The sequence below is a fragment of the Brachypodium distachyon genome, chromosome 3 (genome assembly GCF_000005505.3).
Source record: "Brachypodium distachyon strain Bd21 chromosome 3, Brachypodium_distachyon_v3.0, whole genome shotgun sequence".
Lineage (NCBI taxonomy): Eukaryota > Viridiplantae > Streptophyta > Magnoliopsida > Poales > Poaceae > Brachypodium > Brachypodium distachyon.
The window spans coordinates 38429507-38450673 of NC_016133.3; the positions used below are offsets into that span (position 1 = coordinate 38429507).

The 21167-nt window shown below is 54.0% G+C and overlaps 1 protein-coding gene across 1 annotated transcript; it reads right to left on the reverse strand.

Moving 5' to 3' along the window:
* Positions 1-551: 551 nt before the first annotated feature.
* Positions 552-20243, reverse strand: LOC104584217. Its single transcript, XM_010238399.1, has 5 exons — positions 19998-20243; positions 13873-14141; positions 3903-4501; positions 3407-3751; positions 552-820 (listed from the first exon to the last, which is right to left on the reverse strand). Exons 1-5 carry the CDS (start codon positions 20241-20243, stop codon positions 552-554), a joined length of 1728 nt encoding a protein of 575 aa, XP_010236701.1.
* Positions 20244-21167: the final 924 nt, after the last annotated feature.

The following is a 21167-nucleotide window of genomic DNA, read 5'->3' on the forward strand; positions in this document are numbered from 1 at the left end:
CAAGAACAAACATCACGACGAAGGATGATCTCCCACGTCATCCATAGCCTCCTGCGCGGTTCGGACAGTCGCCGTGTTGAGGTGCTCGATGACGTCGGTGAACTTCTTCGCCAGTTTGCGCCCCTGCTTGACGAAACGCTTCAACTCGGCGACTTGCCCGTCAGGAGTCGTTGGGGCACCGTCAGCAACCTTCTGCAGTAGCGCCTGGTCGAGTCCATGCGCGAGCGAGAGAATGAAGGCAGACTCAGCACCCACCTGCGTCTGCGCCTGAGTGAAAGCTTCGAGTGGATCTTCTCCATCGAAGAAGCTCAGCAAGCCGTCGAGTGAGCTCGGCACCTCGGCATCTGGATACATGCTCGTGAATAGTGACCTCAGAGAGGAGGTCACCTTCGCGAGCATGTCACCCGCATGATCGCACAACTCTCCAATGGAGCCCACCACGCCACTCAACTAAGTGACTTGGTGTTTGCCACAAAGGGAGGATAATGAGCCAAGGGAATCTGCGCCAGATTCACATCAACCGAAGTAATCAAAGGGGAAAGGAAACATCCTCAGATATGATCAAACTCACCGGTGAGCATGTCGACGGCAGCCGAAAGTCGCGTCTTCAACTCGTCGTCTCGATAGGCAATCTCCTTCCTCTCGAGTGCAAAGCTTTCCTGCGCCTCCGGCTTGGCTTGCTTGACAGCTGCGTCCAGCTCGGCACGAGCAGCCGCCAATTCCTTGGCGGAATTAGCAACTAGTTGCTCGCACTTCGACCGCCATTCTTGACTATTGCCAACCGCCACGTCGCATAGTCGATTGGCTTGTTCAGTCAAACCTACAAACAAAGGCAGGGTTAACAGGCAACAGTCCGTGCAAACAGTATGGACGGGGATTAAATCTGGCTAAAGCTCATACCATTGGCGTGAGCAGCGGCCTCTTTCGCCTGGTCCAGCTCCAGGCATAGTTGCTAGTTCTCCTCCTCTAGTATAACGTAGCGGTCACCAAGATCTACCAACTTTTCAACGAAAGGCTGCAATTGACAGAAGCATGAGTGAAAACCCTTAGCACAAAAAAAACTTCACTCAGCACTCCCATCGGGAGAAGACTTACATGGTTTTCCAGAGACAAAGACCCAATACGAAGCTGAGACGCCGAAGTCGACGGCTGCGTGATAGTTGGAGCCGGTGCTGTCTCAGGAAGCCCTACTGGCGAGTTCCTCGCTGGCGGAGAATCTCGCACCTTCGCACCGAGTCAAAGACGCACTCGGTTTCGAAGGACTCCGAGCTGGAAAAACGGCACGACAGTTCTTGGCCGCGGCGTCACCGTCACTGTGGATTTCGGCTACTCGTCAATTCGGAAAGAAGAAATCCCAACAGACAATGCGACCAGGCCGGGGGCTGTCCGGCTGGAAACCGAAGAAGGCTTGCCAATGCAAAACAGTTGGAATCTTGAGCACTTGCGCAAGTTCTACCCGTGAAGTGACGGAGCCTGTCCCATGGGTGATGCTGATGTAGCATGCCTCTCGAACTAGTGTAGCTGGGCAACCCCCGATTGTAATCCACTAGTTTCTATAAATAAAGTTAAGTGTTTTCCTCTAAATTTCAAGTTGTCTCGTTATTGCATGTTCTTTCCTCTGTCTCCTGCTTTAGGTGCACAGAAGTCTCTTTCCATCCTTGGCTGTAAGCAGGGGGCTGCTGGAGCCTCAAAAACGAAAATCCCGTTGTCGGATCACTCCGGCACGGGGTCATGCCGTTGCCGGGTTCCCCGCAGCGCGCACCACGCAGCAGCTGCGTCTTGGGAATAAAAGAGTGCTCACACCCAAGTTTGGTATCGACCCTTCTGTGCCCGGGGGCTGGGAGGCAGGAGGGCTATCTATGCTGTACATTTTTTCGTGCATTTCGAAGAAAAAAATTTGCAGCATCTCGGGCTTGGTAAGAATCTGACATGCAGGATAAGGATAGGGATTAGACACACGGTGATACTCGTGGAGTACTCACGGGCCGTGTCGTCTAGCGGGTAGCCATTGGTGCATGGCAACCGTTTCAAGGCTCTTACCACAGGAGGGTGTCGCCACGCATGCCGCGGTGGCTCGGCGCGCGCGGCGGCAGGATTCTCCGCCGTGCCTATAAGAGGGCATGGTGGCCATGGAGCAACTCAAAGAAAAGCTAAGAAGATGGCGAGTGATGAGGTAGAGGAGCGGTGGTGGTGCATTTCTCCGCGCACAAGCGCCGAGGGTGTTCCCGCCATCGCGTCCCTGCCACCTCACTCCACCGGGCGTCTCCAAGGCAGGGGTTGCAGCAGAGATGCGATGGCGGTGCATGCCATCAGTGCTCAGCGCCGATGGGGGCACTGCCGTCGCGGCGTTGCCGCATCCCCCCAACAGGCGTTTCCAAGGCGAGGGTTGCCGCAGAGACGCTGTGGTGGTGCATTCGATCAGTGTTCAGCACTGATGGGTGCACTGCCACAGTGCCCTTGCCGCACCCCTCCAAGTGCAGAACCGATACGTTCGATAAGAGAACAGACAGCTAAGTGCATTATCCTAGGCGCCTGGCTTTCTAATCTCAACGATGGCTTGTTGGTGTGGGTCGGGTCCTGCGTGTGGCTGGAGTGTTAGAAGGACGCTTGCGGGGGGAGTGCGCTCTGCATGCGGCTTGCAGGTCCGCCCCGTAGGCGCGTGCTTGGGAGTAGCTAACCCGCAAGTGGAGTGGCTCGCTGCTGCTACTTAACCTCAGGTTGGCACTGCGGGTCCGTCCCGGGTCCCTGGTCAGGTTAAGTGAGTAGCGTGCGAGTCCCCGGCAACACAAAGCATAAACACACGGGGACGGAAAGATCCACCCCACGAGTCAATTTCAGGAATAAGTACCAAGTAGAACCAGAAAAAGAAATTCCTAAAAGTAGCGAATGATTACATGGGCTAATAAAACCATAATTGTTCAACGTCGCCGAGCGCCACTTGCAGGAAACAAAAGTAAAGCAAAAGATAGCAGGGGACTACGACGACTGGTTCCCGGGGTCTTCCGCTGGGGGCTCCGGCTTCCTCTGCATCCGCTCCACCACCTCGTCGACGAACTTGCCCACTGCCCTGGTGTGGGAGGGACCGTCCTCGCTGTCTGACCACGCGTCCAACAGTGCTCGAAGGGGAAGTCGGGATGGTAGTAGTGCACCCGGGGGAGGATCGTCTCCGCGATCTTCCTGGCGCACGACGCTATCTCCCCGTCGCAGAACTTGGAGATCCACACGTCCAGCGCCCCGAGCTTCTCCACCATGTCGGAGAAGAATGGGATCATGGTGCTGACGTCCGTGCCGTCCACCTTCGCCGCATGCGGCTCGAACCTCAGCAGCAGTGTGCATACGGCCTGGGCGATCTCATGCAGCTTCTCGGTCTCCCGCCGCCGCTGCTCTGCCAACTTGTCGTGGTTGCTGCACGACAACGCCACCACAAGCTTGGCCTTCCGGAGGAGTTCCGTAAGCTGAACGATCTCCTTGGCCTTGCCCACATTGTCCTCGCCAGTCTTGATGAGCTCGCCCTGGGCAGTGGTCAGCTCGGACTTGAGATGGGCGCTCCTTTCCTTGGCGGAATTGAGCTCCCCCACGAGTTCGCGCTCCCGGGTCCGGAACTGCTCGCGCAGCTCCTTCTCTCGCCATGCCAACACCGCTGCCGCGTCCTCCGCGGCCTTGGCCTGCTCCTCCAGCTTCACGCGCAACGCCTGGAGTTGGGAGGAGTAGACGCTAACTAGCTCGCTCTTCTCGTTGAGGCAAGCTTGAGCTATTGCCAACACGTCCTCGTGGTCCTTGTCAGCCTTCTCCCGCGCCGAGGCCAGCGAGTCCGGTACTTGCTAGTGCTCGGCGCGTTGGGCCTCCAGCTGCCGGTGGACCTCAGCCTCGGAGACGACCGGCGTTGTGGCCTCGTCCCTCACCTGCCGTGCTAGCCAGGTCTCCTTCCCTTAGCTGGGAGAGCTCTTGCCGCTCCCTCTCGACATCCTGCCGCACTTCACCCAGTTGAAGCTTCGCGAGCTCGTGGTGCTCCCTCACCTTGTTGAACGAGGTGACGAATGCCAGTTGCTTCTCCTTGATGGCGTTGAGGAACTGGTGCCCCTGATCATAGATACTTGGGTCCCAGGTGATTGGGTCCCAAGTCGCCCCGGCAAGAGTGCCGAGGTCTGGGCTGGAGGTAGCGGCGGACGACGACGAGACCCCAGCTGCCATGGTCTGGCCGGGGGGAGCATCATCCCCTTGCAGGGGAGCTGCCTGCTGCTGCCCAACCACGTCTTCCTCCACACCCGCGTCCGTGGGTTGCGGGTCCGGTGGAGGGGCCGCGCCCACGGTAGGAGTCGTCTCTTGCTGGGCGGCCATAGGACTCGCGCCCCCGGCCTGCAAGGCCGTGGACGCGCCGCTGAGCCCTGCTCCAGTCGCGGCGGTGGGCGCCCCCACCGTCGTGTCTGGGGTGGCGGGGCTTGGCGCAGGAGCCACCTCCGGCTCGTCCCCCAGCTCGATGTCCTCGTGGGAGCATTGGGACCTGCGACAAGGGCGAGATGAGTTACTTCAAGCCAAGTTGAGGCACCCGACGACGAGCGCAAGGGAGTTCTGAATAAGTACCTTGCAGGGTCGCCGCGCTTGCGGGGGGAGATCTGCTCCCCTCTGCCCCGGCTTCTGCTGCCGGGCCACCCCCTGCAGGCTGGGTTTCGCCTACAAGCTAAAGCGACTGCACGGTTAAGGGACAGCGGGTAGAAGGAACATGTACAATGGAGTCAGGGGAGGGGTCTGTACCTGCTGCGGGCTCCTCCTCCTCTGGGACCGGGTCGGCGGCAGGCGCAGTGGCGGCGCCGCTGGCCCTCGTGCCGGTCTTACTGGCACTAACACTGGCCTGGGTGCGCGGCTTCTTGCTAGGCGCAGCGGGCGCAGTGTCGGTTCTCCCGCTCTTGCCGGCTCCTGCTGGGGCGCCGTCCCTGCAAGGCGTCAACAAAGAAGCGAAGGTGAAGCACCGCCCCCATACAGGGTTCAATCTCTGTGCTTATAGTTCAAGCGACCGCCCCCGTACAGGGTTCGATCTCTGTGCTTATTTGTGCTAGTCCGTGGATCGACTCACTAGCACACACAGTTTTAAGATGTAATACCAAGATACAAAGGTCAAAAGTACTTTATTACATCGTATCATCCAGAATTAATTGTACTTACAAACTTGCATGACCCCTTGGGCCAGCATAAACAAATAGTGTTTCAAAACCATAAAACATTGTATCATAAAACTGCAATGGAAAAGTAGAGCAAATGGGCCTCAACTACTCCCAGAGGAGAGAGCATGTTGGAATGTAAGCACATGACCCAAAGAACATCGACAAACCTCACTCTTCGTCAGATTCACCTGCATTATTGATTGCAGCCACTACGTGGTCAATACATTGAATGTATTGGCAAGTTTACCTGGAAGTTTTAACAAATCCTACCAAGTATAGGCAATTGGGTTATAGTGGGTTTCAGGCTTTATGGCGTGGTAGCAAAACATAGTTTATCTTACTATAATTGAATGTTACATTATTGTTAACTAACGGACACCGGGTAGAAACACCGATGCTCCTATTAATCTAAGGACATCGAGTAGATACATCAATGCTCCTAAACCCAAGTTCAAACCATTCATTTTATTTAAGAAATTGGAATGAGTGAGACTTTCCTTACAACCCCCATATCTAATTGCTCATGATTGTCCGTAACCGGGGACACGGCTAAGTACTTAGCTTGACACTCTCGAGAGGTTGTACACATTCCCCACAAGAATTCGACGTGTTAATCCCTAACTGTCCGCAGGGTAGAGTAGCAACGACATCGACTTCAAGACTTTTCAGAACATATTCACCCAGACCACCTGAGGGACCCGCGCTCCCACCTACACAACTACCTTAGTACAATTCGTCGGATCTGGTTTCATATTTCTTACTCCATCCAGCCAGAGCCCATATTAGCATGTGGTTGTGCTGGAAGCTACTAAAGAGGAAACTAGTCCAGTCTCTGATACCCCAGGTGGCATTCCACATTTGCGACGCAAGCGCTCCCCGAATCCATGGACGATCCATCTCCGAATCCACGAAGACTCGACTTAGAGGGACCCAAAGAAATGGACCTGACGTCGCATAACATCTCGAATACTCAAAGCAGTCCACCCAGGATGGTTCATTAGGGTTGTTTTGCCAAGTTTCCAAAATCACTCCACATCATCATTTCACAGTGATTGAGATTCCCTCCCACGTTTACTAACATAGCATGGCTAAGCAATACTAATCACGATGGCTATTGGTGGAGGATTCATGGCAAAGGTAACCCTATAGCTAATAGGTCAATCATAGCTAGCATAAGTACGAGTAATAGTCCTATCAATGCATTTCTACAAACAACTCTAATGCATAAGTATTTAAAAACAAACCGTAATAGGATATGATCAAAGTGAACTTGCCTTTGTCACAGTAGTTTGAGTTACACTCTTCACAACACACACGTTCATGTTCGGATAATCTAAACGAAGCAAACATACACTATATAAACACACAATCCACATCACGACAAAAGAAGGTATGCTATGATGCAATGCAAGCATGTGACATGATTTTATTTATTTTATTTGTTGAGTAAGGGTTTCAATTTCTTAGGCATACAAGGCATACAATATTTAATTCTCTGGTCAAAAGGTTTAAAAAAAATAAACCAAAAAGAAAAGGTTAAAACAAAGTTACAAATCAATGGTTTTAAAAGCCTAAGACAAGGTTTTTAAAAGAAATAGCCAGAATATTCAATCAAAATTTTATTCCTCTGTTCCAAATATACAGAGGATATTAAAACAAATTTTTGGGCACTGGTTTCAAGTCAAAATGATTTTTAAATCATTAGTTATGAATTAAATGGTATTAAACCCTATTCTGTAAATAGCTCCAGAAAAAATTTATCAAATTTAAATTTAAACAGTGCCAAAAGATTCTACAGGTTGAGAGTTTTCCAGAAAGGTCAAATTTGTCAAATTTGGCCCAGTGGTTTAAAAGTTATAAGCATTTGAAGTTCTAGGGGTTTTTCTGCAAAACTGCCATTTAATTTAAACTGGGATTTAAATCTTCATTTTAACAGGGACACGTGGCGTGATCTGATTCGCGCGTACCGGTTCGGGTTAGGATTTAATCTCAGCCGTTGGATCTCATTAATATAACACAGATGGTCCAGATTAACCCATACCCCTTCGATTAAAAGATCTAATGCTAACCGTCGGGATTAGATCGGACGGATGGGAGGAGGGGCGCTCATCGGCGGCTAGGGTTTCCGGCCGGAGGTGAGGAAGAAGGCGGCGGCGACGGCTCAGGATGGCGGCGCGGCTGCTCTGGGGGTCCTCGGGCTTCGGGAAAGGGCGGGGAAGCAGCGGCTTGGCGAGACGAAGGAGATGACGGGGTCGGCGGCGCTCGGGGACGTCGGGTTCCACGCCTAGGACGATGCGAAGGCAGCGGCGGGCGGCGGAGCTTCGGGCGGTGGTCTACCGTGAGCTTCCCGTGCAAAAAACGGAACAAGCAGTGTGTCAAAAGGTCCGCAATGAAGAGAGAAGAAGAAAAGGCACGGGGTGGCGCTTCTGACCTTGAGGCTCGTCGGCGGCGAAGGAAAAACGAAAGCGGCAGAGGAGAGCTCCGGCGAGGAATTGGGGCAGCGAGCGCGCGGGATTTGCGAAATCGGAAGAGGGGAAAGACGAGGGGGAGCCCGGGCTTTATAGAGTCGGGCTTGGAAAGGAGAGGGGAGCACGGAGCTGACGGGCGTGGCGGGGATGGCGGCGCGGATTCGGCGGCGCGGACGAGTGGCGTGACTGCCGGCTCTTTCCTTTGGGGAAGACGGCCCTGACAGGTGGGCCCACCTGTCAGTGGCTCGCGGCGGGCGTGCGCGGACCGGGCTGCGGTCTGGCTCGGGCGCGGGCGAAGCTGGGCCGGTTCGGCCCATTTGGCCGGGCTGAGCCGGTCCGGTTTTCTCTTTTTTTTTCCTTTTCCTTTTTCCCTTTTTCTTTTTTCTGATTTCTTTGATATCTTTTGATTTTGAACTCTAAATTGATCCAAATAAATTCTAGAAAATTTGTAAAATCATGTTTTATCATGATTCAACTTTTGGGACTATTTTCCGTTCCAAATAAAATAAATAAAAATACGTTTTCCGTATAAATGCCTTTAGGGCTATATAACAATTTAAATAAAATAGTTTTTCAACTCCAATAAATATCCAAAAAATATGGGATAGCTTATTTATGCAATAAACCCCTTTTATAGTTAAACCCTATTGGTTTAAAGACCCAATGTTCAAATGGGTGAAACCCTAGGGTTTAAAATGAAATAAAACTTTTTCAAAGCCTTTTGTAATTCAAAACTGATTTCAAAATGCAATTGTGGCATGATGCTATGTATGCAATGCATATGAAAGGGTTTGAAATTTTTGGGATGTTACAATAGTGCTAGTCCCTAGATCGACTCACTAGCACACACAGTTCAAGATGCAATATCGAGAAACAAAGGTCAAGTAATTTTATTACATCGTCATCATCCAGAACTTTATGGTACTTTCAACTTTGCATAACCACTCGGGTTAGCATTTAAAAATAAAATAAATTGTTCAACAGCGGAAAGCGAAGGGAAAATTGAGCCAAAATCAACGCTACAGAGAGCGCATGTTGCAATGCAAGCTCGTGACCCAACAACGTAGCATTACTCATCGTCGGAAATCCCTACAACAGTTTAATGGTTGCAGTCACTATGGTCAATACATTGAATGTATTGGCAAGTTCACCAAGGATTATAACAGATCCTAACAAATATATGCATTTATTGGCTATGTGGAGATCAGGCCTTTTGGCGTGGAAGCAATTAACATAACATTTTAATCCTACAACAATTAATTTTTCAGTCTAATAAATCTATTGGACATCGGGTAGACACACCGATGCTCCTATTTAAATCTAAGGACATTGAGTAGACACATCAATGCTACTAACCCAAGTTTAATCCATTCATTTTATTTTAGAAATTTGAATGAGTGAGACCTTAGTTTCCGTATCCAACTGCTCATAATTCGTCCATAACCGGGGACACGGCTAAGTACTTAGTTTTGACACTCTGGAGAGATTGTACACATTCCCCACAAGAAACTGACGGGTTAATCCCTTGCTGTCTTCAGGGTAGAGTAGCAACGGCGTCGATTATGAGGTTTTCAGAAGTAATTCCCTAGACCACGAGAGAATCATGCTCCACCTACACGGCTACATCATTACAATTCATCGGGTCTAGGTTCATACAACATACTCTATTCTCGCCAGAGCCCATATAGCATATGGTTGTACTGAAAGCAATTAGCCTCTGGTTACCCTGGGTGGCATTCCACATTTGCGACGCAGGCGCTCCCTGAATCCATGGGAGAGACGACCATGGATGCTCCCGAAACCACGGAGACACAACTCAGCGGGCCCCATAGAAATGGACCTGACGTCGCGTACAACCATAATACTCAAAGCCGCCCCCCAGGATGGTTCATTAGTAGTTGATTTTAGCCATACTTCAAAAGTAACGTTTACATCAACAATATTTCTAGAATGAAAGTGGTTCCCTCCCACGCATATTTACATAACACAGCTAAGCGTAACTTCTAACGATGGCTATTGGTGGGGATATGACGGCGAGGAAAATCTATTCTAGTAGGACAATAAAGCTAGCATAAATACGATAATTTAATCCTAATGCAATTCTACAAGCAACGCTAATGCATAAAGGATTAAAATAAGTGCAATAGTAGGTGATTCATGATCAAGATGAACTTGCCTTGTCCAAGGTTGTTGTTGTTCTCACACTCGTCGCAAAGACAGGGTTCGCACTCCATAAAAATCTAACCACAAAACGTATAGCAAAAATAAACAACCATCCAATACATACAAGCAATCAAATGAAATATGCACATGATGCCATGCACATATTGCAATACCGAAATTTGTTCTGTCACAAATAGGTCGTTTAGTAATTTAAATCTACGTGGTGACAGGTTATGATCGAGTTCCTGGGGTGTACATTGGAAATCAATAAACTAAGCCAGTTTAATCCATTTTAAGCTAGCTTATACTAATTTTGGTGATACCTTTTTTTTTACATAAACAATTTTTCTTCTGGCTCCACTAGGTAGAGGGTGCCTCTAAGAAATTTTAGGAGTAAATAAATCGTCCAAAATAATTATAAGTCAAATTTTAAGTGATTACGTTCATAGTGGAGGATTCTGTCACTTGATCCTGTTTCAATTGTCCAAAACTGAAAATAAACTGTGCCAAAAGATTCTACATTCCATGAGGATTCCAAAAAGGCGCGGATCATCAAATTGGCCAAACGGTTCAAAAGTTATGAGTGTTTGAAGTTCCAGGGGTTTTTCTGCAATTTTATGATTTAATTCATCCGGGAATAAAATTTACACTTTTATACAAGTCACGTGTCGTGCTGTGATTCGTCGGAACCTGTTCATTTAAATGATCAAATCTCGGCCGTTGGCCGAGATCCAACGGTCAAAGGACGTCGGGCTCACCTCCGGTGACCCAAGGGTTCCGGCAGGGATCTCTGCCGGCGGCGCGGTTCGGGCGGGGCGGCGGACGACGTCGCGGGCAGCCTTCGGGCGTCGGGGAGAGCGTCGGCGTGGGCGGCGCGGCGGGGCAAAGATGGTGACGTGTACGCTCGCTCCGGGGACGACGGGGTGCACCGCTGGGATGACGACGAGCGGCGGCGGCGTCGCGGGAGCTCCGGCGAGGACGAGCGGGCGGCGTCCGGCTGCTACAGGGCACCAAACACGAGAGGAAGAAGAAAACGAAGGCCTCGGGCTCTATGGCTCACCGTGGGGACGACGAGGAGCAAAATGGCTGGCGGGAAGCTCCTAGATCCGGCGAGCAATTGCGGCGACGTGGGCGCGAGTGGAGTGAGGGGGTGTGGGGGAAAAGAGAGAGGGTGAGGCCCCCTTTATAGTGACGCGGGAGGGGTGCTTAATGGCGTGCTCTAAATCGCGAATTGAAGATGAGAAATGAAGACGGTCCTCGCTAGATTCCCGGCCGAGGTTGAAGACGATTGACAGGTGGGCCCCACCTGTCATCGACTGCGGGCGCACAGTGGCGGTTGGCTGGGCCGGCACGCGGGCGGAGCTGCGCGCGCGTGCGGGCGACTATGCCTGTTCGGCCCCTGCTCCTCCTCACCGATCCCATGAACAGTTCGTCCAAGCGCCGCAGGGGCAGCGCCTCCGAGGTATCCACACGTACAGGGAGGAACTCCGTGCGGCGGACTGCTAGATCCGATCGCAAGGCTTTGGGCGTGGAGGTGTGACGGCCGAGTCTAACTCGCGTCTGGACTGGTGTAACCCTAGACGGGTTGGTCTCCTCCACTTATATAGACGTCCCTAGTGGGCTCAACACTTGAGGCCCGTTAGGAGTCTAAGCCCGATACGAGTTGGATCCGATTCAACTCGGTTCCCACCCCTTAAGCGTGTGACCCTTCAGGTTCGCGGTCAGTCAGACCCGACTAAGAGCTCGGACTGCGGGCCCGAGTAACACCTTACTCGTCCACTGGCACCGACTCAAGTCGATAGTTGGTAGCGGCGCCTAGCAGCACGTGCCAACTCCCGAGTAACCACAAGGTATATTGACGAACCATACAATGTGTCATATGCAACATTCCTTTTGCCTCACGATATGTGCGTCGAGCTCAAGGCGAGTGCTTGTCATCCTTGTGGATAGCTCGACTCTCTTCTCGTTCCTGTGATACAGATTCCCGAACGGGTTAACACTTAACCCAAGTCGCATGGCCATGCTTTCCGAATCTGATCACTCGAGAGGGCCCAGAGATATCTCTCCGAACAGGAGGGGCAAATCCCATCTTGATCAACCCTGACTCGCAGCATGCTTCTCAGCAAACCCGAAAGCTACCTTTATAACCACCCAGTTACGGAGTAGCGTTTGGCAACCCCTAAGTAGGCCGATTCACATCCCAAGCTCATGCGATGACCTCAGGTCTAGGACTGGCATATACACCGTACTTGAGACTAACAAATGACAATCATCTCATTGTGTCTCAGTGCGGGTCTGTCTGACTCAACAATCTCATTGGCGAGTCCATGCTATCAGTCGGCAACACCTTGCCCTATGACTTGTGAAACATAGTCATCATACTGATTCACATTGCTAGTCTAGGTTATGTGTCCGCATAACCTCAATGACTAGGGACCATTAGAACAACATCATAGAATACATAGTCTCACAAACAAATCACGTATTTATTGATATATATCAGTGATGATGTTCAAGGACAATAACAATAACTCATGAATACATAGGAAATAACATCATCACATGATTGCCTCTAGGGCATATCTCCAACATCGACGCCCAGCGCCGACGGGTGCACTGCCATAGTGTCCCTGCCGCCTCCCTCTAGAGAGCGCCTCTATAGGCGGGGGTCGTCACCAGGACGCTGTGATGGCGCCGGTGCCAGCGGTCGCCGCTCGCTCCGGCCCTTCATCGCATCCCTGCTGCGGCCCTCGAGCAGTATCGCTCCCAAGCAGCGAGGGCTGCTACGGGGACATCGTGGCATCCTGGCCGCCCGCGCTCGGCGGTGGGGGCGAGGAAGCCACGATGTCCCTGTTGCGGCCCTCAGGCAGGTCCTCTCCCAGTAGCGAAGGCTGTTGTGGGGACGCCGTGGCGTCCTCGTGGCCCGCGTTCAGCGGCGGTGCCGAGGAAGTCAGGGCGTCCCTGCCGCATTCCTCGGAGCGAGCTCTTCCGGAGGCAAGGGTTGATGTGGCAGCGCGGCGGTAGCATCGTTGTCGGTGCTTGATCCCGGCAGCGATCCTGCCGCAGCTTCCCCGCCGCATCCCTCTACCAGGCATCTGCAAAGGCGGCGAACCAGGAGTGCACCTCTGACGAACGCTTCGAGCGTAAGACTGAACGAAAACCTAAGTGCTGGCACCTAAATGGCAAACCCACTAAGAACTGAACGTAATTGAATGCTGCTTCGCCAAGTGTGGCCCCAGAACCCACGCGTGGCCGGAGTGTTAGAAGGACGCTTGCGGGGGGAGTGCGCTCCCCGTGTGGCTCCCCGGTCCGTCCTGGGAGGGCATGGCTTGGAGTAGTTACCCCGCAAGTGGAGTGGCTCGCCGCTACCGCTTGGCCCCAGGTCAGCACCGCGGGTCCATCCCGGGTCCCTGGTCCGGTCAAGGGTGAGGCGCACGAGTCCCCGGCAACACAAGGCGCAGCACGCAAAGGCTAAGGGAGCCGCCCCGCAAGGCAGACCCGGGAGCAAAGAACAAGAATTGAGCAAACTAAAGAGCTTGATTAACTAAGTATTGGACGATTACATGAACTAATGGGAGTGTAATTGTTTAAACGGGGCCACACTTGCAGGGACAAAAAAATGAAAGGAGATACATCGGAAAGCAGCAAGGACGGCTGGGGGCTGCGGCAACTAGTTGCCAGTGCCTTCTGCCGGGGGCTCCGGAGACGGCTCGGGGTCCGACTTCCGCTGCATCCGCTCGACCACCTCGTCGACGAACTCGCGCACCGCTTGGGTGTGTGTGGGCTCATCCTCGCTGTCCGACCAGGCGTCCAGCAGGGACTCGAAGGGAAACCCCGGGTCCCGAAGGTGTATCCTCGGGAGGATTGTCCCGGCAACCTCCCGGGCGCAGTTAGTGACTTCGTTGGCGCCCTACTGGGCGATCCAGATGTCGAGAGCCCCAAGCTTCCCTACCAGGTCGGAGAAGAAGGGGATCAAGGTTGAGACGTCTGTGCCGTCCACTGCCGCGGCCTGCAGCTCAAACCGGGGCAGCAAGTCGTGCAGGGCCTGGGTGATCTTCAGCAGCTTCTCGGTTTCTAATTGCCGCTGCCCGATCAGCGTGCCATGATGGAGATGAGCGTCACGCATGGCCTTCTTGGCCTTGCGGAGGCTGCCCTCCAGCGCCGCAATCTCCGCGGTCTTGACCGCGATGTCGTTGCCAGCCTTGGTGAGCTCCCCCCGAACGGCGGCCAGTTCGGTCTCAAGCCTGGTCGCTCTGTCCTTGGCGAAGCCAAGATGGATCTCGTACCGGGCCACTGCTCCCACCGCGTCCTCGGTGGCCTTGATCTGCACCTCCAGCTTGACGCGAAGGCCCTAAATCTCGCCGTGGTAATTGGCGATCAGGTCGCTCTTCTCATCCAGTCGGGCCTGGGCTGCTGCGAGCACCCCGGCGTGCTCCTTCTTTGTCGCCTCGAGGGTTGCCGCCAGTGAGTCTAGCTCCCCCTGAAGCTCGGCGCGCTGAGCCTCCAGCCGTCGGTGGAGCTCAGCCTCCGGGACGACCAGTTCCTCGGCTTCCTCCAGGGCTTGCCGGGCAAGGCGCTCCTCCTCTCTGGCGAGGCGAGTCTCCTCGTGCAGCCGGGAAAGCTCTTGCCGCTCCCTCTCCACGGCTTCCCGCACCTCGTGAAATTGGCTCTTGGCGATGATGTGGTGCTCCCTCACCTCGTTGAAAGAGGTGACGAAAGCTTGCTGTTGGTCCCTGACGCCGTCCAGAAACCGGTGCCCTCGCTCGAAGATGCTCGGCAAGGGTGCCGAGGTCGGTGTTGGGGAAGGCAGCCGAGGATGACGAAGCCCCCGCTGCCATTGTAGGGCTATGCGGCAGGTCGTCTGCCTGCTCCGTGGGATCTTGTCGCCCGTCCCCGGCAGCCTCCCCTTCACCCGCGCCCGGGGACCCCGGGGCCGGAGAAGCCCCCGTGCCCCCGGCAGGAACCGTTCCCTGCTAGGCGGCAGGCGAATCCGCGCCAGCCACGTCTGCGGCTGTTGGTGCGTCACCAAGCGCCGTCCCGGCGGTGACGGTGGCCACCGCTGCCTCCCTAGATGTCACCGCCGAGGCTCCGGCGACCCCTGCAGACGTGGTCACCGCCGAGGTACCGGCGGGCGCCCTTGAGACGGCTGCCACCGCGGGGCTGCTGGCCGCTGCCGGGGCGGATGTCGCCGCTGGGGAAGATGCCGCCGCGGCCGCCGAGGAGATAGCCGCAGCCGCTGCATACGCCCTTGATCTCCGAACAACCAGGGGCGCGTCGTCGCTGTCCTCATCGTCGTCGTCCACGGGGACAACTTCCGGGGACGTTGCAACCTGGCCCGCCTCGTCATCCAGGGACTGGAGGGAGGGCCAGCTGATCTCCAACTCGCCCCCGCTCTCCTCGAGCACCTGCTTCCCGCGAGGTGCTGGCAGGGGAGAGCGGGGGGTCCGAGTGGGGGTATCGTCCATCAACCCCCACTCGTTGCTGGGCGGAAAGGTGGCGATGATGTCGTTGAGCGCCGCAACGCCGGCGTGGAGGGAAAAGACCCCCGGCGGGAACCTCGTTGATTGGAATGTTTCGCCGGAAAAGACCCACACCTTGAGTGTTTACAAATCCACGCCGTCCTGGTGGAGGCGTGTCCTGTCCCCGGGACCCGTGTACATCCACGCGGGCCGGGAGCGCAGTTGGAGCGGCGCGATGCGCCGGTTGATCAAGGTACGCGCCACGTCCACGTCGGTGAGCCCTGCTAGCCGCAGCGCCTTGATCTTCTCCACGATGGGGAGGAGATCGGCGTCGCGGTGGTACCTGTCTTGCCAACCGCTATGGGGTTGCGGCAGTTCCGTGGGCGAGAGGATGAACTCTTGGGGGTCTTCCACTCGGACCCAGCACCAGTCGACCCGCCACTCCTTCTCAATCTTCTTCCCCGACTGGATGATGAACTCGGATTTCATCTAGTCACGGGCGCGGAACACCACCCTCGACGACATCGCTTTCGCATTGTCAATTCAGGGGTAGAAATAGTGACAGAAGAACGTCACCAACGGCATCACCCCCACGAACGCTTCACAGAGGAATTGGAAAGTGGCGAGGAGGAACAGCGATGTGGGGTGAAGCAGCGCCACCCGCAGCTGATATGACTCCATCAGCGCGTGGAGGAACAACAAGAATGGCGGCACCAGCCCGGTGAGAAGGAAGCGCCCGAACACCCGGAAGTCATTGTCCTGGTGCTCGGCGCCCGCCGGGAAGATCAGGGTCTCCCCGTGCGCGTTGAACTTGGAGGCGACGGCATGCCGGATCTTGTCCAGCGCCTCGCTGTTGTAGCCAGGCCGGTAGAAGGCGAGCGTGGCCCGCATCTCCCGCTTCCTCTGATCTTTGTCGGCGGCTACCTTGGTTGCCGCCTCGCTCCTGCTGGCCGCCACTCTCTTCGAGATCTGCGCCTCTCTTCCCTTCCTGGTGGTGGGGGGCGCCATGGGGAACGGGGGTGGAAGCTAGCTAGAACACTTGGATGCGAGATGCAAAGGAGGTTGAAGGCGAAGGCCTTGGGGAGCAGAGTGTTTTCCCCTTTTGGCAACAGTAAAAACTTTATAGCGCCCGGCCATTTGGTAACGGCCGGTTCCGTGCCCTACAGGTGCGCGGGGATAAATCCTAATCGAAAGGAGTAATGCGGGGAGTGGCCTTAACTTCCCTGTTTAAGGGGGAGGTTAGGGCGGAAATAACGCGCCCACTACTCCGTCTGTAACGACGAAGTACTAGGGGCAGCGAACGGACGCGAGCCCAAGGCGGATCGGGGCCCACGCGTCGATTGAGGGCGTCGCCGGCAACCGACCTGGGGAAAGCTCATCCGGGAAGAGGTGTTGCCGGCCCACGCCCGGGGGCTACTGTCGCACCAGTGGCACCCGGGGTACCACCGTTGCGCGACGCGTGGGCTTCGTCTCCGAGTTCTCGGGAGGGTCTCACCCCGGGCTGCAGCCACGAGCAGCCCGGCAAGCTACCAGCCTGGAAGGGCTAGCGGGGCTTCGGGGAATATTCCCGCCGGGACACCTCCCGGGAAGCCACTTGCCGGGAGGGGATTCCCGGATGTGGCCAGGCCTGGGCACCTCCCGGGAAGCCACTTGCCGGGAAGAGGGGTTCCCGGGCACAGGCTCCCACCACAAGGGTGGGGCCCAGCGGGCAGAGCAACGGCGCCACGCGGGCGCGTGCCAGGCTTCGAGTGCGCAGTCTCACCAGGGCGAGGAGTGAGGCGCACGGCGCAATAAATGAGCCGACAGGAGGGGCGTTACTCGTCTAAGTCAGGTGAACAGTGGCTGTCAAGTCCTACCTTTAGGGTTTTAGACCCCTTACAGCGGAGTTGGCGCTCATGCACGCCCACCAGCGCACCGAGGGGTACTTGCCATGTCTCCCTGCTCGACACTTGTAATGCATGCACCGTGGCACCTGTGGTATCCCCTTGGTTATGAAAGGAGGACCTCCGCCGACGGTCAAAAGGGTTGGACCAGTTCACAGTTCACTATTCGCAATAGCCCAAAGTAGCAAGCGGTACTTAGCCGAAAAGAGAGAGCACCCGGGGACTCCCCCCGGCAACCTGTAAAACCCCAGTTCTTTGGCTAATACCAAACTCAGAAACAGGACGTAGGGTTTTACACCTCAGGGTGGCCCGAACTTGGGTAAAAACGTGCATGCATGTGTCCTTAGCTTGCATGTATTCTGGGTACATTAGTTTGCAGTTCGTGTACGCCATCGGCCACGCCAGCGATCGCCGGAGCGATCCCCGACACCCCACGCCAGCGATCGCCGGTGTCGGAGCCCCGCGCGACGACACTGAGGCGCCACGTGCTCTCGCTCGCTCCTGCCTTTGTAACGGTTGCTTGCGCCCGGGAACACCCTCCCGACAAGTGAACTTCCCGGGAAGTGCCCAGGCTGGATTCCTCCTGCTGCCCCGCAAGGCAAACCCCTGCAACCCGGCCAGCCCTGCCGGGCTGGTGTCTTGCCGGGCATCCCGCGCGGAGCTGCCCGGGGTGCGATCCTTCTGGGGACCAAGTGAGGTGGCCCATGCGTCGTGCAACGGTGGCGCCCCGGGTGCCACTGGTGCGACATGGGGGGATTGCATTGTCGAGATGATATAGACTACTACTGCGTCGCTGAGTTTTAGTACTTTTTTTGGGGGGGGGGGGGGGGGGGTTGACAGCCCCCGAGTCTTTTCTTGTCATTAGGTGTCGAACAACTTGTGTTTCCTCTCCTTTTGTTGTGTCCTGCCACCAAAACTTTGTTAGTTAAATATTTGGAAATATGTACCTTTATCCATTGATCCTTCTTGCCGATGTTGAATATCTTGTGTCGTGACGAAGTGTGACAAACTTGCGCCTCAGTGTCGGCCGTTGATGAGGGTGTCGATCCGATGGTTTGGAGTCCTTGCCTGGATGGGGATAAACATGGTTGGTACAATGCTTATATTCGCGGGTGTTTCTCGCAGCCCCCGAGTCCTAATTGACTGTCGGGTGAGTGCCACCCACGGAGTTTTAACTGCGGCACTGGAGTGCCGCACTCGAGCGATATTATATAGATACATCCGTCAGGTCTTTGGAGAGACGGAGGTGTTTAATGTAGTAATTCAGCTCATGTACGAGGGAAAAAACTAGTCTTTATTCAATGACGTACTGATGAAAATAATATGACTGAATAGAAACTGAAGACGATGAATAGATAAACTAAGTTAGTTTGTAGAAAAAACTAAGCGTAGAAACGCCGTAGCTGTGCGGCGTTCCACAGCATACCGAAATCGATGTTGGTGGATGGATCCTTCAGGATGTAGCCACCGCCTGGAATTACTTTGGATATGATGCAGGGCCCCTCCCATGGTGATGCCAATTTGTGATGACCTTTTTGTTTCAGCCGAAGGACTAGGTCGCCCTCAACGAATGAGCGACGGCGTAATCGACGGTCGTGATAATTGCGGAGACTTTGTTATTAGACTGCTGACCGAGAGAGGGCGATGTCGCGTGCCTCATCTGCTGCATCGAGTGCATCTCCCATACCTTATGTGCAATCTGGTCTAGCGTATGCTGCGACCCGAGGCGCATTATACCTTACTTCGGATGGCAGCACTGCTTCTGCTCCGTACACCATGAAGAAAGGGGTGAACTGCGTGGAAGAATTGGGTGTAGTCCGAAGGCTCCAGAGTACCGAAGGGAGTTCTTCGACCCATGCGCCAGCTGCTCTCCACAAGGGTGGCATCAACCTTTTCTGCATGCCTTCGGTGAGCAGACCGTTGGCCTTTTCGACTTGGCCATTTGTCTGCGGGTGCACGACTGCAGCGTAGTTGATACGGATCCCCATCTGCTCGCAAAAGTCTTGAAAGTCGGCTGCTTTGAAGTTGCTTCCATTGTCTGTGATGATACTATGAGGAACACCAAAACGGAAAACGATAGATCTGAAGAATTGAATAGTCGTTGCAGATGTGGCACTTGCGATTGGCATGGCTTCGATCCACTTCAAAAATTTGTCAACCGCGACTAGCAGAAAGCGATGTCCACCATGACGAGACCTCCTCAATGGGCCTACCATATCGAGTCCCCATTGCACAAAAGGCCAGGCGATGGGAATTGTCTTGAGTTTGGATGCTGGGGCATGCGGCTTTGTGGCGAACATCTGACATGCCTCGCATTTGCTGATGATAGCCTGGGCGTCGAGTAGGGCCGTGGGCCAGTAGAACCCAGCTCTAAAGGCTTTGGCGGCGATTGTCTTGCTTCCGGCGTGGTGCCCGCACGTGCTTTGATGGATATCTAAGAGGATATCATGTCCTTCTTCTGGTGCAATACATCTCTGAAAAATGCCGGAGACGCTGCATCTGTACAACTCGCCGTTGATTACTGTGAAAGCTTTCGAGCGCCGCATAATCCTTCTAGCTTTGGTTGTATCCTCTGGCAACTCCTGTTGGAGCATGTATGCGACTAAAGGCTTCATCCATGTTGGTTCAATTGCCAGGACTTCGACTGCACCAACTGCTGCTTGCTCATCTGCGGGACTGTCGGGTGAAACTATTGAGTCGGTTATAAGCTCTGAGTTGGGCGACTTTTTGACTGAAATTGTCGCGCTCTACTCTTTGATGGATCGTTGATGGATGATCTTCAAACAAAACGCCAGGCGGAACTGCTGCCCGTGTGGATCCCAGGTTGGCCAAATGATCAGCCTCTTCATTACTGGCTCAGCTGACATGCGCGAGCTCACAACCATCAAAATTACCCTCCAATGTGTTGTACATATCACGGTAGGCGATCATGGTGTCTGAAATTGCGTCACAGGTCTTCATTGTTTGTTGCACAACCAAGTTGGAGTCACCATAGATCATTAGACGAGTGGCGCCACATGCTTTTGCCATCCGCATGCCATGCAACAAGGCTTCATACTCGGTTTCATTGTTGGAGGCGTTGCGGAAGTGCATCTGAAAAACATAGCGCATCCTGTCCCCTTTTGGTGAGATCAATATTACTCCTGCCCCATCACCTTCTGCCCGTTTTGATCCATCAAAGTATATGGTCCAAGAACTCGACAAATCGGGTTGGCTTGGAGTCTGCATCTCGGTCCACTCGGTGATGAAATTTGGCAACACTTGCGACTTGATTGCTTTCCGGCGCTCGTATGTGATATTCCTGGGCGAAAGCTCAATTCCCCATTGGGCGACCCGTCCTGTTGCCTCTGAATTATTGAGAATGTTGGCGAGTGGAGCCTCACTTACTACGACGATCGGGTGTTGCTAAAAATAATGTTCCAGCTTCCGGGCCGTCATGAATACTCCATATGCCAGCTTCTGATAATGTGGATAACGCTGCTTCGTGAGAGACAATACTTCACTAACATAGTATATTGGCCTCTGGACTGGCCGTGCTTTCCCTTCTTCTGCCCTTTCTACTACCAAGGCCGTGCTGACCACTTGATTTGTGGCGGCGAGGTATAGCAAGAGTGGCTCATTCTCGAGTGGGGCTACAAGGACCGGTGAAGTTGATAGCATGCGTTTTAGATCGGCAAATGCGCTGCTGGCTTCGGCTGTCCATGTGAATTTGTCCCCCTTTTTGAGTAGCTGGTAAAATGGCAAAGCTTTTTCTCCCAATCTGCTAATGAAACGGCTGAGGGCTGCCACTCTTCCTGTAAGCTGCCGCACTACATGGATGTTTGTTGGTTCCTTTGTTGTTACTATTGCTCTGATCTTGTCTGGATTTGTTTTGATTCCCCTTGCAGAAAGAAAATAACCAAGAAGCTGCCCTGTGGGTACTCCGAAAACGCATTTCGTCAGGTTAAGTTTGATCTGATACTTATCAAGATTCTGGAATGTCTCTCGAATATCCTCTAATAAAGTATCTTCAGTCTTTGTCTTGATAACGATGTC